The 26,807-nt window shown below is 39.7% G+C and overlaps 1 protein-coding gene across 2 annotated transcripts in view; it reads left to right on the top strand.

Moving 5' to 3' along the window:
* Nucleotides 1-26,807, top strand: part of myo3b (myosin IIIB) — a 146,034-nt gene that overhangs the window by 75,574 nt on the left and 43,653 nt on the right. For both annotated transcript variants that reach the window (XM_052606909.1, XM_052606908.1), the window contains 8 exons: nucleotides 2,218-2,295; nucleotides 2,381-2,586; nucleotides 5,453-5,564; nucleotides 13,001-13,163; nucleotides 14,068-14,148; nucleotides 17,989-18,043; nucleotides 20,056-20,107; nucleotides 21,271-21,370. In XM_052606909.1, the coding sequence (XP_052462869.1) occupies nucleotides 2,218-2,295; nucleotides 2,381-2,586; nucleotides 5,453-5,564; nucleotides 13,001-13,163; nucleotides 14,068-14,148; nucleotides 17,989-18,043; nucleotides 20,056-20,107; nucleotides 21,271-21,370 (847 nt within the window). The remainder of the gene's footprint in view (nucleotides 1-2,217; nucleotides 2,296-2,380; nucleotides 2,587-5,452; nucleotides 5,565-13,000; nucleotides 13,164-14,067; nucleotides 14,149-17,988; nucleotides 18,044-20,055; nucleotides 20,108-21,270; nucleotides 21,371-26,807) is intronic.

The raw sequence follows: 26,807 nt of genomic DNA, 5'->3' as shown, positions 1-26,807 counted from the left end.
CATTTTCACAGATTCCCAAACTTTCGAGCCCCACTGTGATGTACACCTTAAGAATTTACAAAATTTACTTTTAGTAGATATAAGCATTTAAAATTTGCAGTATCTATTTTATAGGAAAGTAAAACAAAAATATTGATTGTTCTTATCTTGCAACACAGAATTATTATTTTTTTATTATTATTTAGATTATCTCTCCCCCAATTCCACGTGCAACTGACTAGTATATGTATATAGTATATGTACGGTTAAATTAAAATAGAAAAATAAATTGTTTTACAAATAAATACACTGAAAATGTCTTAGAAATGATTTTCACTCATAAATTTTCACATAACAAAGAAACGGCATGTACCATGTTGAAATAAACATGCAAATTTGAAGTAGAAAGTCTGAAGTATTATTTTCTTGTGAAATGTACCCCAATAATGTGGTTTATTAACACTTAAAAAGAAATGATAAAATGATTAATTTACTTGCCATGTAAAATGTTTTAAAAGTGCCAGGAAACTCCATTTTATTCACCCCAGGTGAAGTTTTCATTGGTTTAGATCTAGCACAGATTGAGGACTTCACAAAGCTGTAATGTACTGTATCCTCACTCCAGTGCTGAGCTGCTGTTCTTATGGAGGAAACCCCTGGATAATTATTCCTCCCTTTCCTCTGTTCTGTGTGTAAGATTAAAACAGTCCTGCAGACTATAATTAGACACCGGAGCACAGAACCCAATTAATTAGTTCCAGTTAATATTGCAGATACTTTTAAACTGCTTCAGTCACAGATGAGATGCTTTACAGAGTTCTGCTTGTAAGCAGAAGTGGGACAGATGTCTTATTAAAACACTGGGTTAGTTTGGTTGTCTCTCATTCAGGCTTCATGTCCAACACTTCAGTTTCTCATAAAGATCACACACACCTGCCTCTCCACACGCAGATGAAATAGAATATGAAGACACACTTTGCTGATATAGACCTGCTCTAAATTATGTATCACCTTGATAAATTCATGAGGTCTGTTGTAGCGATGGCTGTTATGCACATCGTATCTTGTCCTTGTTAAGAACAGCTGGAAGCCTGAAGTTCATCATGAAAACACAGCTTGAATCGAGCTCAGCTTGGATCGAGATGTTTTAAACTGCTTGTTTTGTGTCTTTACATAAATATGAAGTGATCATTGTCATCCTCCCTATTAATAGTGTTATATAGCTGTAGATTATACAAAAACAGTCCACTGCAATAGTTCAATTTATTAACATTAGTCACTACATCAGTTAACTTACACAAACAAGAAAAAAATAATACTTGAAAAGCATTTAATTTCAGCATTTACATAAACTAACAATAAATAGTTGCATTTCATTGCAGAGAATTAACCAATATTTAAAATATTGTTTGTTAATGCATTAACTAATTTTAACTAATGGGACCGTATTGGAAAGTGTTCCAAAATATGTTGTCAAGTCGAGTCACATTTAATTGTATAGTGCTTTACAATACACATCCCTAACAGCAACCCAATTTCATTTTCATAAGAATTTTTGGTAACACTTTAGTATAGGGTCCAATTCACACTAATAACTAGTTGCTTATTAGCATGTCTATTATTAACATATTGGCTGTTTATTAATGCTTATAAAGTACATATAATGCATGACATCCATAATCCTACCCAATACCCTAAACCTAACAACTACCTTATAAACTATTAATAAGCAGCAAATAAGGAGTTAATTGAGGCTAAAGTCATAGTTAATGGTTACTTAATAGTGAGAATTGGACCCTAAAATAAAGTGTGACCGAATTTTTTACATATATTTTATTAAGTTGCAGTTTTAAATGAATTTGTATGATGCAGTTTGTATGGAAACATGCATTTTAAAAAATTAAAAAAAAAAAGAAATCACGAAGGTCCATCCTATTTATTAATACGAAAAACACTTATACAGAATGTATACAAATTAGCCACCATTTGGCCCAATTATTTCAAGATGTCCTTGACTAACACTGTACCTATAGTCCATAGCTCTTGTTCTGTCATTATGTTTTAACAAAAAAAATAAAAAGATACAATTATGTTAAGTTCTGTCATATATGAACAGGAAGGTTACATGCTCATTTAGTCTTAAACAGAATACAGTGTGTTCATTTTATGTGTGCTTAGATGTATGTGTGTGTACATATGTGTATTTTGGTGACGAGGACATTTTATGTGTGTGTTTAGGTGGACACCATGGAGATGATGCGTCACCCAGAAGAAACCACTAACATGAGGAGACAGACAGTGGCGTCTTATTTCAGGGTGAGATCTTAGCACACCACACCAGCAGTCTTGTATTTTGTTGCTCTATTGTAAATATGAATATATTGGCCATATATTATTTCAGTACTCTCTCATGGACCTGCTGTCTAAGATGGTGGTGGGAACGCCTCATTTCGTCCGCTGTATCAAACCCAATGATGACCGGCAGGCTCTGCGCTTCAATAAGGAGCGCGTGATGGTTCAGCTGCGTTACACCGGCATCCTAGAGACCGTCAGCATCCGCCGGCAGGGCTATTCTCACCGGATACTCATCGAGGAGTTTGTTAACAGGTAGAAAACAGAGTAACACTGCTAGAACAAGTGTTGTGCTTGTCCCGCAGGGCCTGAGAAACAATGCAGATCACACAAAACACAAGCTGCTAATGAGAGCGGGTGGAGAGAGAGATCAGGAAGGACTCGGTGAACACCACATCCTGAGAGAAGACTGACAATTCACACAAGTCAGAGAGAATATTGTTGAATTAAATATTTGATGCACTTCACAAGCAGATTCCTGAAGCTGTAATGTCTTTGAGGTTCATTAAGTTCATTTAATTGGTCACAATTTATTGTGGTCCAATTCTCAATATTAAATATTAATACATGAGGTGCGAGCGGTCGCGAGTGAGGATGGGAGAATGGTGCATGTTTTTTTGTTTTTTTTGCTACTGGGATGGTGCCCCGTCTGGGAGTTGGTGCCCTACACAAACTGTGTCCTCTGCGTATAGTGAGCGCCGGTACTGCTGTAATGTCAAGAAAGCATGGTTTACCATATTTGATGAACTCTATGCATGTACATTTATCAATGTTTGCATGTGAATAAGATATTAAATAACTTTAATTGTTTAAAACTGTTTTTCATATAAAGTGAAGACTTTGATTAAAATGCTTGATTCATTTGGAGTATTTTATGACACCTTTTATGGCTTTAAATTTTCGATTAATTCAAAGGACAGACAACAGTGATGAGAGAATATTAAAGATATCTTCCTTTGTGTTTCCCATAAGTCTAATGGAACAACATGAGAGTGAGTAAACGAAGACAGAATTTTTGGGTGAACTACTGTAAACCGTAAACCATGAAATATGGTATGCATTTATTGTGTGCTGGTAATTGATTAGGCTTATGGACATTGAAGGAGAGACTCAAGCTATATCTAGATCATAATATTGTGTCAATAAGAAACCAAGCAGCCACCCAGAATATCAAAGCATTATGGCAGTATCATTCAGAACATATACATGTAGTTTTAGCTTCTTTATTGACTGGAATTCCAAATCCATTTTACAGAGGTTATATTTATAAAAGTGGTCATAATGACAATGCCTTCCTTCAAAAAAAAAAAAAAAAAAAAAAAAAAATTCACACACACATACACATTCCCTCTCCAAGTGCAGACTTCATCAGTTATGCAGCCACAATTATATTATTCTGGGCATTCCTGTTTGACTACAGGAATTTTATTAGATTTAATTAGCTGAAGCTCTTGGGCATCATGAAAAGAAGAAAAAAGACAGACAGACAGACAGTTAGAGAGATCAAAGCTTAGAGAGCGCTTCATGAGCCCATATTGAATAGACCCGCCTCCTCTAGTGCTCCCTAAAGCTCCTGGAAGACTCATATTGCAGGTTTATTATCTATATATTTTGGCAGTTCTGAACGAAGACCATAATCTCATCAATAATAGGTCATTAAGCCTCTGAGAATACAAGTAGTGCTAAATTAGATTCTGGTTCAGTAATTAGTGGTGAAGTGGTACTTTGAAGGGGCGGAGTAAATCCGCTGAAAGTTTCTCAACACCATGGAAATTCATGGTCCAAATTTACTTTTCAGAGGCTTTGGGAATCACACTTCATTTTCTATAAACTTTTCTCTTTCTTGTTTTTTTTTTCAACCCATCCATCTCTTTCTCTTGTGGGCCGTCAGATGGTGGACATGTAGGTCAGCTCTTTTACATAAACATCCCAGACAATTTCTCTGCACTCAGAGGGGCCACTCAAACGCAAGACTCTCGCCGGCTTTTTTTCCCCCATCATCCTTTTGATCACAGAAGTGTCCTGGTTATCTGTATTTTCCCCAGACTTCCCCGACCAGTTTGCATTAAAAAAAAAAGAAAAACACTGTGACCATTCTGTATGCGTTTCGTTAGTCGGACAACGACTATAGCTATTCCTGTCTGATCCACACTGACACACCGGCTCTGTAAAACCAGTTTCTTTAATAAGAAGTGGTTTCAAATGGATCTTTTTTTGGAAAACCTTCTCTGATGTTGTGAAGGAGAGCTCTTTGTATTTTCTACCAGAGACATAACAGCTATCAGGAGCATAATTATAAAAGGCCACGGTTCAAGTGGAATCAAAGACAGTATTCTTTCTTGAACACAAAGGTTGATATCTTCCTCTTCAGAGTGAGTAAATACTCAAGATCAACCGCAAGCTTCAGATGTTTCTATGAGACTCATTTATGAGATTCAGGGGCAGTTATTCATAGGCAGGTATATTCAGAAGTAAAACTGATGGTCCCCAGACAGTAACAACAAGGCAACAATGGCCCCATATCTAGTGATTTATCAGAGAATCAGGTGACACTTTACCTTGACTGTCAAAGGTTTTTGTAGCAGAAAGATTTTATCATTGGAATATGAAGAGCAATATAGAGAGATAGTCTTGCCATAGACTTTCATCTTGTTCTTTGCAAAACAGTGAAATGTGTAATTTTTTACATTTTTTCACTTGTGTCACCAAAATGAATGACAAAAATAATGAATGGTTAACTCCATGTTCATATATACTAAATTTTGTGAATTGTGTCAAATTGCCATATATATATATAATATATAATATATATAAATTGATGGAGTGCTGCAGGGCCAAAACACAGAAATGAGTTTTTTTAAGCATTTTTTTGAGCATTTTAACACTTCTTGTTCAATCATCCTGAAGTCAATACGCATTTTTGAATGGGTTTTTGGTCAAATGCATTAAATATGGTCTGTAGTTAACACAAACAAATAAATTTTCCGAGAACAACTTTTGTTTGATACAATATGATTAGTCAAGTTAAATAAATGTTTGAGCTTGAGAAGAGACCTCAGCACTGTACATTTATCATTTTGACTGGTGTGATGATAGTCTGGTAATTTTTATTTTCTTGAAGGTATTATTATCTGGCCTTTCGTGCCCATCAGATGCCAGAGGGCAGCAGAGAGAACGCCATCACAATACTGCAGAAAGCCAAACTAGACAACTGGGTTCTGGGCAAGACCAAGGTACAGATATCATCATTCTATCAAAGTATGTTGTTTATTTTCTTTTCATCTTTTTTTTATCTCTCCGTCAGTGGTCTTCAATTTAGTTTGCTGAATTGCAAAGCAACAAAACGTACTATGATGCTACCAGGAAATTTCACCCTGTACTACATTAACATACCAAGGTTTTTTGGGCATATTCCATGGTAGAATAGCTTAGTTTACTTTGAAGAATCATATAAATGCCATGGTACATTAAGTGACTGTTCAGTACCATAGTTTTATCATCTGTTATTATCACTTTACAATGGTACTGTTACGGTTTGGTAGGACAATAACTTGCACGACTAAGAAGAATAGTTCAGGAACAGTTGTTTAATATCAAACTAATTGGAGAACAGAAACAAATGCTACCAAACACAAGTGCAAATGAGAGCTGGCAAATACTGTTGGAGAACTGAAAGCTTAAGAACATAAAGCACAGAAAAAAACATATGAGTTCATCAACAAGACACAGGTGAAAATAATTATGAATAAGACAACTCAGGAAAACTAAGTCATATCAAAACCAAAACACAACAAAGGAGTGAACACAGATCATACATGTAACAGTTCACCCCCTCCTGGGAAGGTGTGCCCTCACACCGTATAAATAGAATCGCTGCAGAGGGAGGGCTGGGGCTCTGGAGGAGGGTGCAGTGCAACAGAAACACAATAGTCCAAGGTCTCTAAAGCAGTCCAAGGTGGGGTGGGAGGAGCCAGTGGGGAGCTCAGAGCAGGAGGAGCCAAATGCAATGACAGAGTCCAGTCAGGACGAGGCCTCAGGGCAGAGTTGTAGGTGGGAGGAGCCATGGTGGAGATAACTTGATGGTAGACGACACCCTGGGGACAACCAACAGAGAAGAAACTACTTCTGAAGTGAACCCAGAGCTGATGAGCCAATGAGCCCAAGCAATGTCAGTGGTACTGGAGGCCAATGTGCAGCCACGGCGACGAGTATCCAAGGTGAAGCCAGATGACCTGAGGACAGAGGCTAAGCCAGTGGGACTAAGAACAAAGGTTGAGCCAAATGGAGCAGAAGGCACAGGCAGGACTATTTCTAACAAGGGCATCGCTGGAGAGACAAGGGAGCCTGGAAAGACGTATGGCTGATGGTTTCTGGTGGAGCCAAGGGAGGGAGGAGCTAAGGCAGATCCACAGTGTCAACAGGCAGAGGTGGAGTGATGGTCACAGACGCTGGAGATGGAGACAGGGGATCCTCTGTGCTGGACAGAGCTGGTGGGCTGAGACACATGACAGATACTTAGCAACAGCAGGCTGAAAACTGGTTGATTGAGGAAGTGGGAGAGAGAGGCTGAGAGGGAACACGGGAGAACAGCAGCTGGATGGAACCAGCAGGGGAACAAGAGAGTCTAGGCTGGACGAAATCAACGAAGATTGAGAGAACACTGGAGATTTTTAAGATCTGGGAATAACCTCTTCAAACCAGTCTGTAAGATCCTCCTCAAAAATGTCTTAAAGTTCCTAATAATAAGGGTTGGGGCGAAGTCATTATCTGTAGGGCCGAGGGTGAAAGGCGAGTTGTTGTTCATCAGCACCCACTTTAGTAAAGCAGCAAAATCCTCCTTGAACCATCCGCTGGAAGGCCTGTCTTCGATTTCTTGGTCAGGCTGGTAAAAAACACATACAGTAGGGAGTGATCAGGGTAATGCATAAGGAATGCCAGATGGATGAAGTTCCGTGTGTGCTCTTCCAGTGGAAGCTGGACTGTGGGAAGGTCCATGAAAAAAAAGAGATTAAAAAGAAATAACAGAGGGGGAAACACTGCTAATAATTTTACTGTTTGTTGTCAATTCTTCTGTTACAGTATGGTACGATATTAATTTGTTTGACAAAGAAGCATAGTTTAGGAGCACTTGTTTAATGTCAAACTAAATGGAGAACAGGAACAAATGTTACCAAACACAACTGCAAATGAGAGCCGACAAATACTGATGGAGAACGGAAGGCTTAAGTACACAATAAGTATAATATAAGTACAAAATGAATTAATTAGTAACAAATAAGACAACTCAGGAAAACTAGGTCACAGGACAAAAAATGAAACACAACAAAGGAGGGAACCCAGATGATACATGTAACAGGTACATCCCCAGAATGTTTTTTTTTTTTTTTTTTCAGGGAAAAGCCCTGTTCCCCATCTGTCGGTCACTACGAGTTATGTCGAATGACATATGGGGTCTCACTTGGGAGGCCAATCATCTTTGAGTTTAAGAGAAAACGCCAATGAAAATTGGCAAGTGGATTTAACATACCTGAGCCACTCCCCATGCCAACTCATTAGATTTTTGCTTCAGAGCCGAGTGGTTGTATGAAAGCTGTTATACTCCACAAAGCCATTCATCTGCTGTGTCGGGAAGCTGTTCTGGTTGGCAGTACGGCGCAAACAGCAGTGTCCCTTTCAGCGATTCCCCTGGGCGCTTCAACTAAGAGAGCAGATTTCATAAAAGATCAAATCGCGGACGATTCGCGTCTTTTTAAAGATGCCGTTTCGTCCGCGTCCTTCTGGATGCGGTAGTTTCCTGTTCTCTGACAACGGCCATGTTCGTTGCCTTCCGTGTCTGGGCATTCAGCACGCTGAAGGCATGTTCGTGGATGGTTCATACACGCACTGCGTGTGTGACCATGGCAACGCTGTGATCGCGTCTCCCCTTTCTTAAAGGGACGGGAGCAGACCCCTCTGTCACTACCCATTCCGACTTCTCTGCCATAAGCAGAGGACCGCCGGCTAGTGCTCTGGAAGATTTGAAGGTGACAGTGAGAGCTTCTCCGCCGGGCCGAGCCCCATGGACCTCTTACCCCTTCCGCAGTGTTTGTCCTGTGCGGCTGCTGGGTGATTTTGCTGGGCTGTCTTATGGCAGTTCCAACTGGTCATTCAGTTTGCTCCCGGGGATCAGATGTCGATTGCAGCATCGGGGATGGGCTGTTGACCTCTGTGGATGAAGATTCAGCGGGGCTGCCCCCCTCGGGTGTTGTCGACACTGCTGAATTGGACCAAGAGTTGACAGCCGTGCTTGCCCGGGCAGCTGTGAGCATTAGGATGGATGTGAATGCACCGACCAGCCCTGAATGCTCATGGCTGTTTGATTGGTTCTCGGTGTGGAGCGCGACTCACAACCGCGTTTTACTCTGGTTCCTTTCTTCCCGGATGTTCATGGGGAAGTGATGTAGTCGTGGATGGCCCCCTTTTACGGCCGGAAGCAGCTCATTTTGTTCCTCCGTCCTCACTTCCCTCGATGGCGGGGCAGCTAGGGGTGCGTTGACATTCCCCAGCAGGAGAGTGTGATTGCTGTGCACTTGTGTCCGCAAAACGCCGCCACTGGGAGGGATAGTCCGTGCCTCTCACCCAAGGCCTGTACGCTGTCGGCCGCGCTCGCTACCAAGGCTTACAGTGCTGCGGGCCAAGCTGTCTCTGCTTTGCATGCCATGGCTATCCTGCAAACCCAGCAAGCCAAGGCTTTAACAAATGCACGGGGGTAGGACCAACCCGAGGTTGATGCAGGAGCTGCGCATGGCGACTGACCTCCCCCTTCCGGGTGACGGAAGTCACAACGCAGTCCCTCGGGAAGGCGATGTCCACTCTGGTGGTCCAGTAGTGCCGTTTCAGGTTCAGCCTGGTCTGTATGAGAGACATTGACAAAGTGCACTTTCTCGATGCTCCCATATCCCAGGCTGTCCTGTGTGGCGACGCTGTCAGGGGCTGTGCCCAGTAGTTCCTGACAGAACAACAGCAGACTGAGACCATACAGCACATCTCGCCATGACGTGATCCTCCGGTTGCCACCATTCCGTCGCAGTCAGTGCCTCAGACTGCTCGTCGCCGTGGGTGCCCCCCTGCATCATCCACACCATCTCCGCCCCATGCTGAGAGTTCTTTGAGGCCGGCTCGTCGAGCCCCTCGCAGGAGAGCTGCGCCCCCCGTGTCACTCCCGGCTGCGAATTCCTCAAAGAAGTCGACTAAGCGGCCCTGACATGGGCAACTCAGAGATGTGGGAATCTGCTCTTCAGGAGCTGGCAAAAACAGCGCCACTCCTTCCCCCGGAGGAGGGCCGGGTGGAAAATCTTCAGTTTATGTTTCTTTCTGTTCTGTTATGTTTCTTTTCTTTCTGCACCCACTTTTTCAAATAAAGAGCAATTTCCCTTTCCTCCGAGTTGCAAGGCTCGTGGGTTAACGATGAGCGACGCACTGCCTCCTCATTCTCACCCACGATGCCCCCTTTCGCCAGCGGTCAAGAGGTTGCGGTTCGGAGACGCAACGCCTCTCCACGCATCTCTGGCCAGTTCCTCCGGGAACACGAGGAGTGTGGCTGTGATGACTTGGAACGCGATGCCTTCTGGGCCATCCGACACAACTCCCCATTGCTGCACCACTGCGGGTATGTCGACTGTCCCTTTGGTGCCACTTGTACAGAGTTGGGAGAGTCGGTTACACGATTCAGTTCGCCTGGTGACCTCCCAAGTTCAATGGCATCCTCGAGACTTCGGTAGCAGTCCGGGACGCCTATGATTTGCGCGAGGAGATTGCTGTCCTGCTGGCGAAAGATGCAATCGAGCCGGTCCCTCCAGCCGAGATGAGGACGGGGTTTTACAGCCCTTACTTCATCGTACACAAGAAAAGCGGTGGCCTTGAATCGGGCCCTGCTTAAGCTCCCGTTCAAGATGCTGACGCAGAAACGCATTCTCAAATGCGTTCAGCCCCAGGACTGATTTGCAGCGATCGACCTGAAAGACGCGTACTTTCATGTCTTGATCCTCCCTCGCCACAGACCGCTCTGCGGTTTGCATTCGAGGGTCAGGCATGGCAGTACAAGGTCCTCCCCTTCGGGCTCTCCCTGTCCCCCCGTGTCTTCACGAAGCTCACGGAGGGCGCCCTTGCCCCACTCTGGGAAGTGGGTGTCTGGATCCTCAACTATCTCAACGACTGGCTCATTTTGCCCCCGTCCTGAGAGCAGTTGTGCGATCACAGGGACTTTGGTGCTCAGTCAGTTGGGGTTTCAGGTCAACCGAGAGAAGAGCAAGCTCTCCCCTGTGCATAGAATCTCGTATCTCGGTATGGAGTTAGACTCGGTGAGTATGATGGCACGGCTCACCAGCGAGCGTGCCCAGTCAGTGCTGGACTGCCTGAGTTCCTTCAGAGGCAGGACAGTGGTACCACTGAAACACTTTCAGAGGCTCCTGGGGCATATGGCATCCGCAGCCGCAGTCACGACACTCGGGTTGCTTCATATGAGGCCACTTCAGCACTGGTTGCACTCCCGAGTCCTGAGATGGGCATGGAGCCACGGTACACATTGTGTCACCATCACACCGATGTGTTACCACCTATTTAGCCCCTGGTCGGACCTTGCCTTTCTACAGGCCAGCGTGCCCTTAGAACAAGTGTCCCGGCACGTTGTTGTCACAACAGATGCCTCCAACTCGGGCTGGGGTGCGACATGCAAGGGGCAGGCAGCTTCAGGGTCTTGGACAGGACCTCGACTGCATTGGCACATCAACTGTCTGGAGTTGCTGGCAGTGCATCTAGCTTTACGACGGTTTCATCCGCTGTTGCTGGACAAGCATGTGTTGGTCCGCGCGGACAACACTGCGGCTGTTTCGTACATCAACCGACTGGGCGGTCTACAATCACGTAGCATGTCTTAACTTGCCCGCCATCTCCTCCTCTGGAGTCAGACGCGGCTCAAGTCGCTGTGCGCTATCCACTTCCTCCTCATGCAGCCGACGCGCTCTCACGACAGCTCACTTTCCCCGGGGGAATGGTGACTCCATCCCCAGATGGTCCAGCTGATCTGGAGTCGATTCAAGGAAGCTCAGGTAGACCTGTTTGCTTCCCACGAGTCCTCCCACTGCCAGCTGTACTATTCCCTGTCCCAGGCCCCCCTGGGCACAGATGCACTGGCACACAGCTGGCCTCGGGCTTTATGCAAGTATGCGTTTCCCCTAGTGAGCCTGCTCGCACAGACACTGTGCAAGGTCAGGGAGGACGAGGAACAGGTCCTGTTGGTTACGCCTTACTGGCCCACCCGGACCTGGTTTTAGGAAATAATGCTCCTCGTGACAGCCCCTCCCTGGCGCATCCCCCTGAGGAGGGACCTTCTCTCTCAGGGGCTTGGCACCATTTGGCACCCGCGTCCAGATCTCTGGAACCTCCACGTGTGGCTTCTGGATGGGACGCGGCAGACCTAAGTGATCGCCTTGGCGTACCATTCCCAATTGGCACCTCTCTGGCAGGCATTTGTCGAGCTGCGGGCTGGGCGACACCTAACACCTTCGCATGGTTTTGCAACCTTTGTGTAGAGCCAGTTTCTTCCCTGGTGTTGGGTAACAGGTAAATTACCGGGAAGGGCTGGCTGGGTGTCACGCTTGCTGCGCCATTCCCCCTAACACGGGGATGTGAGCGCCTTTCTTCTCCCAGTAGAGTTCCCCGGTTGGTGCACCCTGGTTGAACATCCTCCAGCACCCTCGGCAGTCAGACTTGGCGGAGCAGTCTGTCGCCAGGCCCAGTACTGGTGTTAGCATGCCCGGAGTTCTGGTCAGCCCCTGTACTGGGCTAGGTGTTCATATGGCTTGGTTCCCTGTGGGTCATTGGCCATACTCAGAATTTGTGCTCTGCATTTAAGCAGTGAACACACACACTGTGAACAAACACACGACTTCCCATAAACTTTCTATAAGTGCATTTGCAAGTATGTCCGCTTAGTCTAGATTCTACCACTCTTGAGCATACCAATACTGTAATGACAGCTAGTTGGCATGAAGTTACAAAGTTGCATATAATCGATTGATTAAGGGGACCATCAAAATAAAATGTAACTATATAAAACATTGCTTTTTTTCAGTCGGAGTATAAAGCTCACATTAATTAATTAGCATTAGCTCCACAGAAACACTCAAATAACACTCAGCATCTAACCTCTCACAAGCTGTAGTAAGATACTGTGCAGATCTTAAACAATGTCAAGATGATACAGTTCATTATTCTGTAAATGAAGTAGATTTAATATGGAGTTCATTGTTTGTTACAAATAATCATACTCTTATAACTTCAAACCACAAATACATAAGTATTATGATGTATTATAATTGTTGTTATAATTATATTTTTTATTATGCATTATTTTTTCATTATAATACCTTAAGAATACCCTTATAATGTATTATAAGTACAGGCTTCATAGAAAGTTTTACCATTTATTTTAATAACTGAGAAGTCAAGGAAGTTATCGGTGGATCTAATTGACCAGGCGGTTGGTAAATTAGTAAAAAAATATGTTCAAAGAGTCCTTTTTCAACCCGTACCCCTTGATTATTTTGTGTCCCCGACAGACTCATGGAGATGGTGTTATTATTGGTATGAGCATGCTTCCCTGGATCTATGACTGTATGTGTCTTTGCAGGTGTTTCTGAAGTACTATCACGTGGAGCAGCTCAATCTGATGTTGCGGGAGGTAATCGCGCGGGTGGTGTTGATGCAGGCCTACACCAAGGGCTGGCTGGGAGCTCGGCGGTACCGGAGAGAGAGAGAGAAACGCAACAACGGGGCCATTATTATACAGTCAGGTTCTTGTAACCCAAACGCATTACCAAATGACTCTGGTAACAGATGCATGTACAGTGCTCAGCAGTAAGGAAATAAGGCTAGTTTGTGAGGATCACTGCATTTTACATTTGTTAATCATGAGTGACCATTTATTTCTGTAATTAAAATTTGTTATATAGCTGTCTAATATGACGGAGGAAATCTGATAAAATTTTAAGGACAAAACATGGTTAGAATGGATGGAAAATTCTGAAGGAAAATGGGCTACACTGTATGGCATTTTACAGCTAAATTAATTACTAGCATTGCATACACTATTGTTCATAAGTTTGGGGTTGGTAAAACTTTTAATGATTTTGAAAGAGCTGTTATGTAAACTTTTAAAATATAATTTGAATTTAAAATAAATGTTTTCTATTGTAATATGTTTTAAAATGTAATTTCTTCCTGTGATCAAAGCTGAATTTTCAGCATCATTACTCCAGTCTTCAGTGTCACATGATCTTTCAGAAATCATTTTAATATGCTGATTTGCTGCTCAAGAACCATTTCTAATGTTTCTCAGGATTCTTTAATGAACAGAAAGTTGAAAAGAACAGCATTTATTTGTAATAGAGCTCTTTTTAAAACATCTTTACTATCACTTTTGATCAGTTTAATGCTAAATAAAATTATTAATTTCTTTTAAATTAGAATTTTACTGAGCCCAAAAATTAACAATGTATCATATTTTTGACTGTTTATCCCTTGAGAATGTTGTAAGTAAAAACTACTGGTTGAACTTTTAAAAAAATAATAATAATCTTATTGTTGATCTCTGTTTTGTATTACAATTCTGTGATGAATACTAGAAAAATGTTGGCACTATAAACTAGTATTGCATGTTTTAATCCCCTAATGTCTGTCTTTTGTGTCCCGGTGTAGCCTGGAGGGGTTATGTGGCCCGTCAGAATCTGAAGCAGATAAAGAGAGAGCGTGCGCAGGCTGCTGTACAGATCCAGTCAGGTACACATCTCTGAGCATACAGTGACGTCATCATCCAGTTCATGGGAAAAACATGCAAAGTAAAATAGAAATTATGAAAATCAAACTACAATAACATTCATATGTAATGCTATCAAAAATATAACTAAAGTTTGGATCTGTTACATTTTTTAAAGGAAAATAATATGTTCATTTAGCAAGAATGCATAAAATTGATAGAGTGACAGCGAACATTTAAAATGTGACAAAATGGCAAATATTTTTTTTTATTTTTTTTATTCAATTTAAAATAAAAAGTACCATGGTTTCCATAAAATAATAAGAAATGTTTCTTGTGAAGATTGGAGTAATGATGATGGAAATCCAGCTTTGCCATCACAAGAAAATGTGTTGCTATATTCAGTTAGCAATTGGTTATTTTGAACTGTAATAATATTTCACTATATTGCTGTTTTTATTGTAGTTAACCAAGTAACCTTGGTTAGAATAGGACCTTCTTTCAAAAACATAAATAATAATAATGAAATAAATCCTAGACCCCAAAGTTTTAAATGGTAGTGTAAAGATCTGTAGTGAAAATGCATGAGCCAAGAGCAAATACAGCTCTTTCTCTCTTTCTTTTCCAATCTCTTGGCTTTTTTTTTCTTCCAATCAAAAACTTCTGTTTAAACAAAGTACCTTTTTTGATCTCAACAAGCATTCCCATGAAACAGTGCTGCTAAATTAATAATATTTGAAGCCAGCGTCTCTTTTGCAAGTTTGGGTCACAGCATTTGGTGCCCATGTTACTAGAGCTTCTCTCTTTGCTTTCATCTGTTGCCCAGAGCAGGCGGTAGACGAGTGAAGAGAGAGAGAGAGAGAGAGAGAGAGAGGGGTGCTGGGGGATCCCTGCCTCTTCCTCTCTCACATTCCCGGCCCATTACAGACTCGCACATACCAGAAACAAGATGGCTTTTTATACTGTCACCCTTTTCATTAGAGATGTAAATGAATTCTTACATGCAGTGGCCTGACAGAGATCAAAGTGGGCATATTAACCTTCTTGGGGTGCGTTTCCATCACCACGCTCGTCTTCTGAGGGCGTGAGGAGGGAGGGGCGGAGGCAGGGGTCCAAGGGGAGGAAGGAGAGGGAGGAGTGCTGCTATTGTTCTCCTCTTCTCTTCTGGAGTACTTCAGTTCCTCTTTTTGGCAGACGTCTCTCTCCGGCTCTGTGCTCGCTGGTGCAGGTGGCGCGGTGTTCGGCCACATGTTCAGAGCCGTGTAGAGGTGTGTGTATCCTCTTTGGGGTGGGCCGCATTAGCATTTCTAAAATAAACACCCTTCTTGCAAACATTTGAAATCCATGGGCTGAGAATGCTGTATTTTTGTAAACAACAACTATATTAACTCTTTCCCTGCCAGCGTTTTTGAAAAAAGTTGCCAGTCATCCCCAGCACTTTTGATGGTTTTCGCTAAAATTCGTATACTCCTGTAATTACATCTGTAATTAATTTCTGTAATTACATCTGTAATTAATTTCTGTAATTACATCTATAATTACACTGTTGACCCTATCTCTATCCCTTAAACCAAACCAGACCACCAAAATTATTCATGTTCACAGAAGATTTTTATGCATGAAATGTAACTGGGGTGTGTTTCCCAAAAGTACTGTTAGCTTACTGTGAAGGCAAGTAAGTCTGTCGTTACTCTGTCGTTCCCAGCACAGTTTAACAGTTTGTTGTTTCCCAAAACCATAAATCCAACAAACATTCACAAACAGCATCCTGCCGTTTTGTGGTTGGGAGCATAGTTTCTTGTTAGTATGACATCTGGACTTCATCAAATGTAAATATGTGTGTGAACAATCAGCAGTGTTTTGAAGAATGCGCTGATGTGTAATCGTGTAAGAGAGTCTTAAGGAAAGCATCAATCAAACATCAAATAATCCAAAACGACTAGTAGTCAAGTGCTCCTTGGTTCAATAGAGCATCATCTCAGATCAGTTATGTCATGGAGAAAGCTGCTGATGATATGATGATATGATGATAAGGAATAAAGTGTAAACCAATTACATAACTTGGTTAAAATATCAACGGCTTTCCGCTGTGTAAATTAACTGTAAATATATAACATTAATTGTGATCTCAAATTATTATTCCACCACCCAGATGTGACATCTTTAATGACAGTCCCATATTTTTTAATCAATGTTGTTTAAATTACAGAAGTCATTCGCTTTCAGGAAAGAGTCATGACTAGCTAGTTAGTTTCTACAGTGATGTATAGTACTATGGAGAAAAGTTACGTTGTGTACAGAAAACACACCCCTGGTTGAGTATACAGTACAGACCAAAAGTTTGGAAACATTACTATTTTTAATGTTTTTGAAAGAAGTTTCTTTTGCTCATCAAGTCTGCATTTATTTGATCAAAAATACAGAAAAAAAAACAGTCATATTGTGATATATTATTACAATTTAAAATAATTGTTTTTAAATGTATTGTACTTTAAATTATCATTTATTTCTGTGATGCAAAGCTGAATTTTTATGATCAAAAACAATGTGATCATTATCACAAGATCCTTTATAAATCATTCTAATATGATGATTCATTAACAAAGTTGTAAACAGTTCTGCTGCTTTATATTTTTTCAGAACATGTGATACTTTTTTAGGATACTTTGATGAATAAAAAGTAAAAAAAAAAAAAAAAGAAGAAGAAGAAGCTATGTTTTTAAAATATAAATATTTCATAATAACAATATACACTACTGGTCAGTAATTTGGGGTCAGTCATTTTTTTTCTTTCTTCTTTTTAAATAAAATCAATACTTTTATTCAGCAAGGGTGTGTTTAAATTGATAAAATTTATTTATTATTATAATTTATTATTATAATATATATTATTTTGTTTCCAACACTCATAATAAATCAGAATATTAGAATGATTTCTAAATGATCATGTGATAGACTGGGTGGTACATGTTACACCGAAGGCTGGAGTAATGATGCTGAAAATTCAGCTTTGCATCACAGGAATAAATTATTTATTTTAAGTATATTCAAATAGAAAACTTTTATTTTAAGTTGTAATACTATTTCACAATATTATTGTTTTTTTTTCAGTTTTTTGATCAAATAAATGCAGACTTGATGAGCAGAAGAAACTTCTTTCAAAAACATTAAAAATAGTAATGTTTCCAAACTTTTGGTCTGTACTGTATATATAAACACCCTCCAAAACACGAAAAACTACACTACACTACACAAACTACACAAAAATACACTCTCACTATGTTTCCAGTGGTTTACGTGTTTGAGTTCAGGCCTGTGTTCACACCCTGATCTCCTCTGCTCTGATTAAACCCTGAAGTTTTGTGAGTTTTAATTGGGCGTCTCGTTGAAAGTGGAATAAATGACTGCTTTAGTATTTTACAGCAGTGCTGCTGCTTTCATGTGTTCTGGGGTTTACACTCATTTGTATGAGTGATACAGTACTAATTACTCACTCAGAGCTCATTGTGTGTTTTTTAATCCTAATAATTCACTTAGTGTGTCTGATCAAAGGAAATGATTTATCTGAATATATGTGTATACTGTAAGTAGGAAACTTTTGCATTACATTTGATGAAACCACAAAGCAAAATACACCATTAGTACTAATCTGTGGCACTTTTATTAACAGGGTTTTCAAACATCACCATTATTTTTGCTCAAACTTAGTTTTAGTGATTTGGACAAACTATGTGTATTCCTCAGTAGGCGTGCTATTACATTTCTGAACAATCAGGTTTATGACTCTCTCGTTGCTGATTGTAAAACTAGTAAATAATGATTCATGTTATTTTATTCATTGTTTTTGTGAATGTTTGTTACAGCATACAGAGGCTACAGAGTCAGGAAAGACTACAAACAGAGTCGACAGTGGACTGGGTGAGTGAGGGTGTGTTAATTGTGTTTCTTTCCTTTGTGTGTTTTTGCATTATTGTGTGTGTAGGAATCAGTTTGTTCTATACAGTAGGTCCCCTACAGCATGTCCCAGTGATGCTGTGGTAGAGCGTGTGCAAGCATTGCATTCACCTTTTTTAAATCATAGCTCCTGAGTGACCATCACCTCACACACACACACATAAACACTAGCAGATGATCGTCTTTAACCTTACGGCAGATCCTGCTTCTGACAAATGTGTTCAGAAGTGTTCAGAAGACACTGATGATCAGTGTTATCAATACAGATAACTACCAATAATCAGCTCTTTATTTAAAAAAAAAAAAAATAAAATAAATAAATAAATAAAAATGCACAAAAGAACAAAATATATTTGTTTTGTTTATTTTTTGCCTTTTTTTTGCTTAGTTTTTTTGTTTGGTTGTTGTTGTTTTGTGTTGCTTTGCATTGCTTTTTTTGTTTTCTTTCATTTTGTTCTGCTTTGTTTTTTGTTTGTTTGTTTTGCTTTGCTTTTTTTGTTATTTTGCCTTGCTTTGTTTTGTTTTGTTTATTTTTTTGCCATGTTGTTTCATTTTGCTTTGCTTTGTTTCATTTTGCTTTGCTTTGTTTCATTTTGTTTTGCTTTGTTCGTTTTGTTTTGCTTTGTTTCATTATTATTATTGTTTATTTTTTTGCTTTGCTTTGCTTTGCTTTTTTTTGGCTTTGCTTTGCTTTGCTTTGTTTCACTTAATTTCACTTTACTTTGCTGTTTTGTTTTGCTTAAATGCAGATTGCATTTAACCATGCACTTCTCCCAACAACTCAATGAATCAAAGCACTTGACTCTTGTTGAAACATGATTTAAAATCTCCTTTTGTGCATTTTTTTAATAATGTGAATCCTTATGCTCTGATCACAATTAAGATGAGCTATCAGAGTTATAATTTATGTTAAGTGCACAGATTTATTATTTTTTTAATATACCATGTAGCAGAAAGGTTGTTGATAATCATATTGTGATGAATCGTTTTAATAGATTTAGAAAATCTAAAGTTTTCATCCCGCCCTCCCACATCTGAGTGTTTTTGGGGGGTTTGGGGGTGTATCCTCCAGCCAGTCGGTTTATCAGAGGGGTTTCTCAATGCTTGTTTATATCAGAAGTCTCAGTGGTGAAACTTCAAACCTCACACTTTGCTATTCTGTTTCATCAGGGCTGGAGAGAAGTGTTATAGATTTATTTTGACATCAACTGGCCCAATTTTCTTTTGTAAAGTTCATAAGCTTACCTACATGCTCATTAGCTGACAGGAGCAGGTGTGTGTGAGCGCTGTCACAGGGTTCGAGAACCAGATGACGTCAGTGTGTGTGTGTGTGTGTGCATTAAATGTTCCATCCTTGTGCGTCAAGAGTTACTGCATTAAATAGTTATGTCACAGTTGGTGACTCTCACAAACTTGATGATGATGATGATGTCATTGATATTGTGGTGGTCACATGTATGCAGAAGAACATTTTGAGGAAACTCTTATAAGTTAAAAGTCTCTTCTTTTTTTTTCAGAAACTGCCTAGAGTTGTTGTGAACAGCACAATATATTATGAAAATATACAGCATGAAATAAAGAATAATTTAATGCAATAAAATCTGGTAACAGAATAAATATACAAGGACCTATAGAGTATAATGAAAGGAAGCAGCTGGACCTGGAGGTGGAGAACATGAGCTGTTCCACATGATGTTCTGTGCCTTTCTCCAGGTCTGCAGTTCATATAATGAAACTAGATTTCATGGGCCACTCAGTGCCACACATTGATTTTAGAGCAGATGTTTACAATGATTTGAAGGAGAGAGCAATGCAAATCAGAATAATCAAAATATTAGTTTTGCAGTAATGCAGTCATCTGATATCAATGATATCATCTCGCATGCATTAAACTTAATAGTTGTTCTCTGAATTACGTAAATCTTAATCTTGCGGTTTATGAGGAGTTACTGTTTAATGATTTCTTTTCTTCTCAGACAACCCACACCTGAAAGAAGATTTTCCACCAGTTACCTCCCAGATAAAGAGGTCAGATATTATCATTACGGAATGCACATGTATAATTTTAAACACACAAAAAAAGAGACGGTTTGTAGAACTGCCGTGCTGCTTAAAAAGGTTTTCTCTGCTTTTATGGTGCTTTCTGTCCTTTTGCCCTTGGTCACTGTATGCTTTTACAGTATGGGATATTGCAGCAGGAGCATCCTCCCAATATACAGGTTTGAAACAACACAGAGCTGAGTAAACATGGACAGAATTTTCATTTTTGAACAAACTAGTCCTTTAATTGCACTTCTGATGCGGCTCAAGTTAATATGAACTCTACTGTCACCAGACTGCACTGAATATTAGACAGAACAACCCTCAGATCAAACAGCACAGTCCTTGAAACAAAAGAGACAGTTCCCTCGCAGAGAATTCACTTCTCCGCTGAGAGAGAGCGAGAGAGAGAGAGAGAGGAACCCATGGAGGTATAGAGAGAAGGAGTGAATCAAAAGGCTGGAAAAGCGTGGTAGAGAGTAAACGCTGACTTCTCCCTGAGGTGATTTGTCTTTTCGCTGCTCTCTCTACAGATGTTGGAGCCCCTTTTTTTCCAGTAAAGACCTGAGGTTCTTTGCTAGGACTTTGATATCCTACTCGAATTCAATATGTGAAATAGTAGAGCCACTCTGTGACTTGGAGCACATCGCTGAGCTTTGAAGTCTGATCCAATTTTTGCTGCTCGCCATTTGATGTTGAAAGGATGAGATGAAGAAAACGTACAGTTTTTGCCAGTAACTCTGCTGAGCATATGTAAGATTAAAACAGCCCGCTCCTTCGGAGGGTGTACTTAGAAATGTTAAGCAGATTAATTCTTTCCTATAGCTCTTTTATTCAAAGATAAAATTAAATGTGTGTGGAAGTCTGCGAGGACGGCCTCCGTTATTTCCTGCATTACAATGAAGCGAGTGTGACGGGAGAGAAAGAGAGGGAGCGCTCTGGTACCAGTGCATTAGCACTTACTGTTGCCAAACACTGTGTTAATGGATGCTCCAAAGCAGCCTGCTCTTAATATATCACTGCAATTATTTCACACAAAAGACCCACTGCTGTTTTATTCATTATGATCCGCTTGTTTATATTTGTTTGCTTTGTTCCTGATGTTTTTTCTGTCGATGCATGTGTGTGTGTGTGTGTGCATTTCTTTTCAGGTTGTCTCTGTCAGCGCAGAGGACAGCTCCGGTGACGTTTCTGTGCTGAAGACAGACAAACGGAGTGACAGCAGAAAGAGAGACGGGCTGCAGGAGCAGGGTGAGTTCACCCACACATTTACACTGGTGTGCGTCTGCTGCTGAAACATTCCCGTTCCCAAATGCACACACACATGCGGACATGAATAATGAACAAAAAACATTGACACAAATGACCCAACATTTACTCTCCCTGTTTTTGTTCAAATTGACTTTTGAAGAACCTCTAAACTGCTTTTTTTTTTTTTTCACGTTAAATGAAAGTGTGACCAGTGGTCAAACTCCAAAAATGACAAAAATGCATAAGTACTTCAACACCTTAAAGATTGGATTGGTGAAGTGACATAAGTTACATAAGTAACATAAGTTACATAAACAGAAGAATCCCTTCCGAAAAAGAAGCACTCTCTAGCATAGTTTTAGAAACTGTATTTATCATGGAAATGGCATACTTTAAATATATATATATATAAATATTAATGCATATTGCATATAATTATTAACTACTTTATAGTAGTTTTTTAGGGTTTGACATGAATGAGCAGTACAAACCTTTTGCTAAAGATTTTGTGTTTCACGGAAAAGAGAAAGTCATACACGTTTGGTGAGGAAATGATGACAAAATCTTCATATTCTTGCTAAACTATTCATTTAAAACCAGAAGCACCTGTTTTTTTTTCTTTCTCTGATTCTCATGTCCTGTCAAATCAGCTTATGGTTTGGATGAGCTTTCAGTTTCAGGCCAGACAATGGATCATATCAAAGACTCACACACACCAGTGACTCTATTAAACGCTCACAGTTACAGTGACACAGAGACCAAAACACACATATTTGCTGAACATATGTTTGCTTTGTGTTTTGCCCTGGGCTGTGAATTCCATTAATGAGAGCTGCCTGGGAGGAGTGTGTGTGTGTGTGTGTGTGTGTGTGTGTGTGCGTGCATCGTTACACAGAGAAAGGGAAGGTGTGTCAGTCGGGGTGGGAGGGGCGGTGCTGCATGGATCAGTTGCCGGGGGTCCATCATTAGAGTGATTAGTGAGGAAGGTGTGTGTGGGGGTGGGATTGAGATTAACCATGTGTTCATGGATTACTGGTTTAAAACAGATAATGTAACACACACTCCGCTCTGCAGTGGCTCTGGATTACTGTCAGATCAATAGAGCACGCCTTGGGTTAGACAGCCACGCTAACTCCATGAGACTGAGAACAGGTGACCCCTCTCATCCTGTCTGTCTGAAACACACACACACACATTGGAGATGACATACACTAACAAAGAAAAACACACTCAGTGTCCCTTCTGGTAGAATGTTATTCTTAATGGTTACTTTTGTGATTATCATTTATAGTTTTGTATAAATTATTGGTTTTCTGGAGGTAGTGTGTACCTGCTTAGGCCGTGCCACAGGGGCCTAATGTGCACTACCCCACCTCCTCAAATAAACATTTTTTTTAAAGGCCATAGGCCATTGACCATCATGACTATAATGTTATATTAAAATGTTCATGTTGAAAATTTTGGGATGCACTAAGCTACCTGTTTCAGCCGCATATATACCCAATGAAAATGAACAAGCATCAACGACAGATCGCTGTTGTTCAATGGAAAGCTTATAAAGACTGTATTTGCAACATTTGTGTAATCAGTACACATCAAAACATGAAGAATGAAAACCCAGTTCATACCAGATTCGTCATAATAACGAGTCATAAACACATCCACAGCTGTAAATCCCAGTTTAGTTAGAAAGGTAAGGGTCCACTGAACGACATCTCATGGAGCACGTTTAGCCCAATGAAGCAATAACATTGTAATATGGATGATAATTCCTTTGTTTATGTTTCAGTTCTTCATGGACAGAATTGTTTGTGCCCGTTATAGAATAACTCACACTCAGAAACTACGTCTTGGTAGTAAAAAAAACGGCATTGTTTTGTAGCGTACAGTGTCACAAACAGAATGAGCCAATCCACCAAAAAAAAAAGTGAAAGAATTTTTTTTTTTTCATTTCTGGTGCGCTCTTGTGACCGCTCGTGTAAGCTCTGACGCACCTGTCAGGTGATGGAGGTGGAACTTATAGCGATCGCCTTTTTCTTTATTTGTTTTATTTTTCAACAGTTTTCATATATGTGTGACTGTGTTTTATGTTGATTGAACTTTAACACTCACTATTCTAATTCTATTCTTAAAAAAAAATCTAACTACCTTTCTAATCTTTTTGTATTCTATTTTCTTTTAATTTATTATGCAATTGTGTGTGTGTGTGTGTGTGTGTGTGTGTGTGTGTGTAAAGATCTCTAACACCAGCTTGCTCTATTTTTTTTATTCTATCCGTTTTCTTTTTATTTATTATATTATTTAAAATCCCATGCTACGTGTACTGTGTTAACCTAACTGAGACTTGTTATAGCACTTATATATCATTGCTCTTTTTGTTGTTTTTGATTGCTTCCACTGTCTTCATCTGTAAGTCGGCCTTGCCACTGATGCTAAATAATATTCAGTAGCTTTCACTTGTGTTAAAAGCTAGTAGGGTTCACTATATTGTTCACTAACACTGTTGTCCAGCTCTAGTTGCACTTTTCACACAGTTCATTCTGTATTTAACTCATGCAGTGCTGGGGGATAAAGATCTCTCAGCATGACTCTTACTCGCAGTTTAAAGCTGTTTAAGTCAAATTACCTCACCTTGAATATGAAAAGAACAGAACTGCTGACTGGACCGCCCTAAGAGCCAACACACACACAGACTGGTTTTAGATCACAGTGTGATGACTTCATCAGAGGAGCTGTTGGCTAAACTAAAGGTTCGATTCAGTCTGTGAAGGTGAACACGTGTAAGTGTGTGTGGATGACACTTGAATGTGTCTGTGGATGTGTGAGTTGTGGAAGAGTAAGCAGGGCAGACTTTGATCGGAAGAGATCAGAGTGTGCTTGTGTGTGTGTGTGTATGTGTGTGTGTCAGGGGAGATGGCAGTGCCAGATGTCTGGAGTTTTGCTCATTTCCTGCCTCTCATCCTGCTTCTGTCACCCTAGAGACACACACACACACACACACACGCACACACAATATCCCTGTCTAACCTCTCCATATCAAATGTTTGAGAGGTCATGGCCAGTGTGTTATGCTGAGTCCCAAAAACACTTCTCCTGTCTTTATTGGACGTGAAGTGCACTGCTGAGTCTCTGATCTGATCCCAGCTGTTACAGAATGTAGTGTGTGTTTGTGACTGAACAGACCGAAAGTCCATCACCATTTCACATGGCCTGTGATTTTTACTCTATACTGATTAGTGTTCAGTAACATTTTAATTTAGCGTCCAATTCTCACTAATAATTATTCGCTTGTTAGCACGCATATAACTAGCATATTAGCTATTTATTAGTACTTATAAAGCACATATTAATGCCTTTTTCTGTATGACCATATTTTAGATCCCTTAAAGGTGTACTAAGCGAATTTAGCCAAAGTTTATGATATTTGAAAGCACCAGAGGCAACAGGCACAAAAGTGTTTTTCAATTATTGCTTAGTGAACCTTTAAAGGGATACCTGTAGTTCACCAGAAAATACAAATTCTGCCATTAATAACTCACCCTCATGTTGTTCCGAACCAGTAAGACCTTTGTTCATCTTCAGACCACAAATTAAGATATTTTTTATGAATTCTGAGCACTTAATTTTAACAACTACCTAACTACCTATTAATAAGCAGCAAATTAGGAGTTTATTAAGGCAAACCTGAGAGGTTCAAAGTCCATTCCACCAAAACTTTGATGAGTCAACAAGTTCATAAAGACGTTGTATAGGTACTCTTTATCAATCAAACGGTTTAACACAAGTCTTCTGGTGGCACAATTGCTGTATATGATGAACATATTTAATTCAGTTTTTTATGTACATATGAACACATCAAATATGGGATATATCAAATATGACTAGAGTGTCTTTATGAACTTTTGAAGCATCTTTTTGGTGGAATGGACAGAAATCTTTCAGGTTTCATAAAAAATATATTAGCTTGTGTTTTGAAGATGAATAAATGTCTTATGGTTGTGGAATAACATGATGATGAATTATTCCTTTAATGTTTATAGACAGCCAAATCTGTATCCATTGCCACTGAAAAAAAAACTGATTTGTCCCTTAGTTTATACAAGTAGACTGCAGTTTTTCTCTTAAAATCCATAGCCAAATATGAAAAAAAACATGTATTTATTTAATATTTTGTACTATAACCATTTTTTACAACTATAAATACAAAGACCATGGGTGTCATGAAACAAAGAAATGTAAGCAGAAATACATTTAAATACATTTAAAAAATAAAGTTTTATTGTCTATATGATATATTGATCCAGAGGTCAGTAGTAGAGTACTTGCTCATTTCCGAGTCAAATCAGAAATGTAAATGATAACAGAACAGTTAGAAATGTGTAAAAACACTTTTTAATTATATTTAAATACTTATCTATTTAAAAATACTGTTTAATTCAATAAGTAGGATCCTGTTATCATATCGGAAATTGAATTATGGATGTTGAATCCAAAGTTTTGTGTCAATGCACAGAATAAATAATGAGTCCAGAAGATAATTGCAGCTTCTAGTTTATTCATTACATTGGTGGTCATTTCATTTAGAAGTGATCATGTCTGTACTCTTTTCTCTGCTGCAAGGCCACCACAGTGAGAGAAAGAACTAGAAAATAAAACAGAGATTTGGAAAGTATTTGAAAGAAGGTGAGTGCATTACAGTTACATTATGGGAATGGAGTATGCCACACAATGTACTCAGTTATATACTGCAACCATGTTGAATCTCATCCCTCCCATGTACTTTCTTGGTATCCTCAAACAAAATGATTTTTTTTTTGTAATTATTTATCTGGTAATTATTTATTTAGGTTTGGATTGGACACTACAGAAAAAAGGTTGCTAAAAGATTGTAAACTAGTGATTTATATGTTATTTTTGCAGAACTCCAAAGATGCAGTAGTACCCGGTTGTAACAAACAATAAGGGCAGTAAAAGGTCAAAAAAATGTTATTCCTTTTCAAACTATTTATAGTTATATTTAGCTGACAACCAATTAAAAAATACTTGATTTTGCATTATTCTTTGCACAAAACAATGTTATGACCTTCAAACATTTTTGCCATAATGCATAATTTGTAAACCAATACATTTTGATGTGTGAATCATATACCACCTCCCTATGCATAACTTTCTGAATGGAGTAAACTTGCTCAGTAGCTCACCTGGTACAGCATTGTGGAGTACTCGATCATGAGTCCTGTAAAACATCATGATAAAAGAGCTCAAAGTCATATAAAAAGCAAGCTAAAATGACAGGGCTGCTTCAGCAAATGTGTATCACTTCTGTTTTGGGAAAGTTTTAGTGCAGCATTAACCATAACCATAACCATGCCTGTCAATGCATTTGACAGTACAAAACCACATTTCAAAGACAAATAAATTACAAAAATTGCATAAA

This window comes from Carassius gibelio, chromosome A9 (genome assembly GCF_023724105.1).
Source record: "Carassius gibelio isolate Cgi1373 ecotype wild population from Czech Republic chromosome A9, carGib1.2-hapl.c, whole genome shotgun sequence".
Classification (NCBI taxonomy): Eukaryota; Metazoa; Chordata; class Actinopteri; order Cypriniformes; family Cyprinidae; genus Carassius; species Carassius gibelio.
The sequence above is the reverse complement of the archived record's forward strand: the minus strand, read 5'-3'. Positions and strand labels throughout refer to the sequence as shown.